We start from the raw sequence: 6596 nt of genomic DNA on the forward strand, positions 1-6596 counted from the left end.
AATCTGCTTCACTTTGTGTGTATGTTACCAGCATCGGTTCCACCCACTGAGACAAAGAGAATGTATGAGTGAGGGCTCACTCCATTCCTACTGTTGTTCTATGGAACAAATGCATCAAGGTGCTGAAACCAATGAGTGAAATCTCATCCTACTTGATACGCATGAACATGCCAATACTTTGAGACCTGCAAGATTATAGTTAATTGTAATTTATTGTGTGATTAATTAATCTATCATCGTCGCAGGCCTGGTGACTGCAAGACAGTTTTCTTCTGAACAAGAAGTCTTCTCACACTTTAGTCTCACAAGATCACGACATCTTATGACACCATCCCTATACTAAAAACTTTTTATCAATCAGGCTGCAAGTTTATTTTCTTCGTCAAGTGTGAGCGCAACTTTTTATTGTTGTAATATTGAAAATAAATCATTTAGTACATGCAAAAGTGCTGTGGTTTCCATTCTTCAATTTCAGTCAATATATCAAGTGACAATAATAATGTAATAAAAACTGTAATGGTATCCAATTTTAAAATGTGTTTCACTGGGCTTATTTTACAAGACTATGACAATACAAACATCAGAAATGAAAGGTGGAAATGAAATGGCTGCAACAGTATTTTGCTTTTTTTTTGCTGACTTTTCTTTTCATTGATTTGGAAACTTTGTTTGTGTCCACAGATTATCTAAAAAAAATCCAGGTAACCGTTCCATAGAATGTCTCAAATGTGCACTTGACACTCAAACACAACAATGTGCGCATTGTGTTTTTGACTGTTGGTCTAGCCTTTGCAATCAATTGAGCACCTCCTCACTCGCAATTGTAGCAATTATCCTATTATGTTATTACCTCCACACCAAGGCGCTCACAAATAGCTAGCTCACTTTGGTTTGCGGCCCCCTTTGCCAGTGTTCATCTGGACAAAGTCAGAAGAGCAAAACAATGAAGCCCAGTCAGAAAGATTGGATTTATTTTCAGTGAGATCATGCAGGTTTCTTTTTCCTGAAAAATGGCCAACTTCAGCAATTTGTGACAAAACTATTTCCAAAAAACAATTCCAAAAAAACAGTTTATTGATGTAATGAATCATTTATTTAGTCCAGTTATATCCTGGATTAGCATACACAAATTTTAGGATTACTATTCAGTTAAATCACTGAATATAGTCTTCTATAGTCGACTGGTGCATGGTCAAATACCTGCTGGGGTATTTCATTAGCGCTGGATCAAACATACATTTTGTATTTTAGACATCGGGGGACTTTATATGAACTGAAATGACCCCTAAACTGGCATTGATTTCAAAAGTGTTTGCTTTTCAACACTTTATTTTTCTTTTCTGCAATGCTTGTCAGCGGCATCATTTTATCTGTCCAGGCTGTTCAGTGCAATATGGCAAGCATTTAGGGTGTGTTCAAGTCAACCATAGTCTTTAATTCATGTTTTACTTTTGTATTTTGTCATGGCAAGAGCCCGTGAAAGTGGAAAACGACAGTTCTCTGTGAACTCAATCATGCAAAGCACCAACATTATTGAGAGAAAAAGCAGCATGTCATTGACTGGTATTTTCAGTTCAAAGGTCTTTCAGATGCTAGTCAAGCCGTAGCTAGTTGTACCGGACATAATATGAGACAGTCAGGGTGGTCGCTCATTAAAAAGCTTCAGTGTGCTGGGAGAAGAATGACAATGGATGCTACAAGGCTGCTGCTACTGCTGCAGTATAGCTGCAGTGGCGAGGATCTACACCCTTTTCACAGCGGTCAGTGTGTTTGTGCATGGCCACACTAATTAGGGGAGCTGGCCGGCGTTCTTTCTTCAAATAATTTACCCATCAGGGGTCAGGTCTCATTAACCAACATAACCTCAGGTCTACCATGTGTGCTCATGATGCTACAAATGACCAGAAAAGCCAAAAAGGATGAATAAAGAGATCGGATAGAGAAACACGACATGATGCATTTATTGGGATCGGCGTGTAGCCTCGAAAAAGGATCGTCAAAGGCGATGAAAGGGCAGATGAAATGACAGCCGTCTGGTATTCAGCTGCTGCTGAGGTGGGGAGTGGAATAAAATTGGTTCTGCTGATTCTCGACTGCTTTAAAATAGATTAGAAAGGTAAGCCCAAAGATAGACCCCTGATGGTTAAGTGAAGTTTTATTAATGCTGTTGAAATTCAACCGGAAAAAAAGTATAGCTGCGGGGCGAGTGCGGAGTCCTGCGGAATGCTAGTCTTTTTAAACCAATTATAGGTAATTTCCCTGTGTCTTTATCCTTGCAACCCATTTTATTTGACCTTGAACATCCCTCTGCAGTTATCCGCCCTGAGTATATAAAGCTCCCTGGTGAGAAGTCGATGTACTCAATATTTAATAATTCATCAGCCCGGTGCCTAACAGACAGTAGTCAGGTGGAGGCACTGACACGTCGTCTCCTCCCTCGGCATTGATGAAGTACTTATAGCTGCTTATGTAACACCGCTATCACCATCATCATCACATTGCCCAAGACTTTTGCATCTTGCATCTTGTGTTACCGCCTGGCATTTTCAATGTGTCAACCGCATTGATCTACAATAACGACCTAATAATTGTGTTAATCCTCCAAATTCATCATCAATTCTTATCACATCTCATTTTCAGTAAGTGATTAGCCTGGCACCGTTGAACAGTGTCAAATTCTACATCCATTGCTGCCAACAACAACACTTATAACATTAATTGTCTGAATAACAATGTGTGACATAAGTAGTGAGGCGGCAGAGAACGATTTACCATATAAAGGCGGTCCTCTTAAACACATTGCAATTAATCTGATTCACACAAAGCGCTGATCTGTATGAGTGAGTTGACATCCTGCATGAGAGTTGAGTTCAGTTTTAAATAATAAATGCAAATGATCACCATTTTGTTCATGTAAAGCATCCACTGAGGTAAAGGTACTGTACTCCTGGGGTGTTTCGACAAACGCACAGGTACTTTCTCCCTATTCATAAGTAAAAATAATCACTCTGTGTCCATAAATCCAAGTAGAATAACCCAGACTGCCCCCCCCCCCCCCCCACACACACACACACACACACTTTCAAGCGGAACTTGGCACCAAATTGCCCATAAGTCATTGACCATGATTTAACAAATACTGTCCACAACATGGTGGTGCGGGAACTGCATAAGTCAGATTGACTTGAAATTTCTCACACAGTGCAATGAGCGCTGCAAAACACCCGCTGTAACTTCAGGACATTGGTTTTCAATTATTTTCTGTCCTGTCCCCACCGGATGACAGAAATGTTTTTATGCCATTTATGTTATAGGAATTATTTATTTCAAGCATTTCAACCTAAATACTGCAGACTGCAGATTAGAGAAAATGAACAGTAGAAAAATGAACACACTGGGTTTAAAAAATGTTTAAAGTGTTCTTAATTGGTTTACCTTTAACATAATGATAACAATATTATTACTTATTGCCTCTTATTAAAATTATAGTCAGAAGTGGGAATATTGCAACCGTGTTAATTAACCCTTGGCCTCATGGATTCATTTGCAAGCACATGAAGACACGTCATTGTTCTCAATTAAACTCCATATAACTTGCATCAAACGACTATTTTTTTTGGAATAATTTATGCTACTGTAAGTCTATGAATAACATAAGTGTCATGTCGGATGAGGTGCTCTACCCCAAAGAGCTAAAGTAGCAAATTAAATGTGTGTCAACATTTTTGGAATGTAAATAGGATTCATTATTCAAAATATCCTATGCCACTATAATGGGTATTTTTTTTACATTTACATATCATAAATGTATGGCATTGGCAATGTGTCAACATGCCTCAACATTTCTGTACTAGATCATGTGACACTTGAGTCAAACTATGCTTTTATTTGTAGCGGTAGCATTCAGCTGGCTCTCAGGTACTTCGTCTGATCCTGGCTCGTTGTCTCAATTCAGAGTTCAGTGGTAAAACAACAGCTTGCTATACTCCCATTATAATGAGTACACTGATGCCACTAAGCTTGCGTGTTCAAAGGGCCGCGGCCGACGCTGTGATGCCAGGGAGGTAGCCCGGCGTTTCTACTTCCTCGGTTCTGTAATGCACAATTAATGAGGCATCTCTGGCACCGGTTAGATGAGGCCCTTTTCAAATTGAGCACTGATATGATGGAGTCCTTTTTCACACCATGCTGCATGGCCACCCAGTGTAATATGTTTATAATTAGTTTGTTGTGACGTCTTTATTTTCCAGATTCTTCACCGTGTGGACAATTTTCATTGACGCATAATACAACATCTAAGGTAGCCACTGGAAGAACTGTATCTAAGGCTTTGATGTGTCAGATACTGATGAAAATCAATCCGCCTGTAGTAATGGGGGTTTAATTGGGTGCAGCAATGGTCAGCAATCACTCCAGGGTGTCGGGTCAGGACAGCAATTCTGTTCAGGTGAGTGCAGTAGCAATGAGGGACGTCCACATCCAGCTTGATGGCTGCTTTATTTATTTGTAATACGTCGCATCACAGGTAGGGGGGTGCGCATGGGACTGTAGTGTGGGTGTGTGGCGTGTATGGGTTGTAAGGTGAGTGTGTGTGTGTGGTTTCTGTGTGGGAACAAGCACACAAACAATACTAGTTAGCAATGCGTTCACGTCTGAACCGCAACACAGTAGCGATGCTAACGAGGCTAACTAACAGGCAGTTAGCAACCAGCCAGACGGCTGGACATAATGGCACAAAAACACTACAATAGCGAACTAGATCGGCGGCGTCTAACATTAAATGAGTGATAATAAACTTTACTCAAGTTTATAGACGCACACAGCTATACATATCATCCACCACGACGTCCGTGTGAGCACATTAACACCCAGGGCTAAGCAGTTCGAGTGACATCAACTCACAAAGCTAGCGGCTACCGCGGTGCGTTCAAGTACTCGACCAGCGTAGTAATTCCGAGTCACGCCCACACACATGTCAGCCTAATTAAACCAGAACAGAACAGGGTATAACAAGGAGTCTTTTGTACAGCCGCCCCCAAATTTGTTAACAAATTTGACCATTAGGTGTCAAGGTATCAATATCCCGAGGTAAGGCTGGTAGCTTGACAAGACGAACAACTGGCCGCGTGTACGTCCGGTCTTTTACTCGAATTACAGCTGTTCTCACTCGGCCGTCTGCTCCAGGAATGACAGTCTTCACTGTCCCTATTTGCCAGAGGGCTCTTGGGGCTTGCTGATCCACAATGAGGACGACTGTGCCGACTGTGATGTCATCACTCTCCGTCTTCCACTTCTGTCGGGCTTGCAAGGTGGGAAGGAAGTGCTGAATGTAATGTTTCCAGAAGTGATCGGCTAGAATCTGAGAATGACGCCACCTTTTCCGACTCAGTAGTTCTGTTGCAGGGTAGATCACTTGAGGGAGTGATGAGTCCGGCCGCCCCATCAACAGGCAGTTGGGTGTGACTGGGTCAGGGTCAGCAAGGTCAGAGGATACATAACCCAAGGGCCTTGAATTGAGGATTCCTTCTATTTCAATTAGGACGGTCATCAAAACTTCCTCTGGCACTGTCTGAGCTCCCAAGGTGGTACGTAGGGCGTTCTTGACAGATCTCACTTCTCGTTCCCAGGAGCCGCCAAAGTGTGGAGCATTAGGTGGGTTGAATTTGAAACGGATCTGTTCGGCTGCAAGTCGGTCCTTGATTGCAGGTTCTAGGGCACTGAAGGCCTCATGCAATTCTTTATTTCCTCCTTTGAAATTGGTGCCCTGGTCTGAGAGTAGTTCATAGGGCTTGCCTCTGCGAGCAACGAAGCGCCTGAGTGACATTAGAAAGGAATCGGTATCCATGTTAGGTAGGAGATCCAGGTGGACTGCACGAGTAGTGAGGCACTTGTACAAAATGCCCCACCTCTTCTCTGTGCGTCGTCCCACTTTAATAATCATCGGTCCGAAACAGTCAACACCAGTGGAATAGAAGGCGGGTCGACATAGTCTCAAACTGGAGGGGGGTATATCGGCCATCCTTGGTACCTGTGGGCGGCTTCTCCACTTCCTACAGTCCACGCAGTAATGCTGGTGCTTCTTGACCGCTTCTCTGCCTCTCAGTATCCAGTATTTCCTGCGAAGTTCAGCAAAAACACGCTCTGATCCAGGGTGGTGCAGCTGGTTGTCATAATGCTGAATTAGAAGCTTGACCACTGGGTGGGAAGATGGCAGGAGAATGGGATGCAGTTCTTCTTGGCTCAGACTATCACATCGTCTAAGCCTTCCCCCGACACGTATCAGACCTGATGACTGGTCATATTCGGGAGCTAGGGTTAACAGTCTACTGTTAGATGAGAGGGGTTTACCCATTTTGAGCAGGGATACTTCTTCTGGGAAACTCTTTATTTGGGTGTACCCGAGGAGGGCCAGCTCTGCTTCATGCTAATCAGCAGCAGTGGGACGTGTGTTGTCAGCCGCCCCGTGCAGCTTCTGCGTGGTTGCCTCCAGAAGCTCTTGAAATGTTCTAAACTGAATGATGTCAGGTATTTCCGAATTGGTTGAGCTGACCGTCAAGCCACAAAACATGGCATTCCTCAGTTCCTCTGCTTCTTCC

At 42.9% G+C, this 6596-nt stretch overlaps 1 protein-coding gene across 1 annotated transcript; it reads right to left on the reverse strand.

Annotated features, from left to right (window-relative positions):
• Window positions 1-5044: 5044 nt before the first annotated feature.
• On the reverse strand, window positions 5045-6352 carry LOC131131201 (uncharacterized). The gene is made up of 2 exons (XM_058075675.1): window positions 5907-6352; window positions 5045-5813 (listed from the first exon to the last, which is right to left on the reverse strand). The coding sequence occupies exons 1-2, from the start codon at window positions 6350-6352 to the stop codon at window positions 5045-5047; spliced, it is 1215 nt and encodes a 404-aa protein (XP_057931658.1).
• Window positions 6353-6596: the final 244 nt, after the last annotated feature.

This window comes from Doryrhamphus excisus, chromosome 6 (genome assembly GCF_030265055.1).
Source record: "Doryrhamphus excisus isolate RoL2022-K1 chromosome 6, RoL_Dexc_1.0, whole genome shotgun sequence".
Lineage (NCBI taxonomy): Eukaryota > Metazoa > Chordata > Actinopteri > Syngnathiformes > Syngnathidae > Doryrhamphus > Doryrhamphus excisus.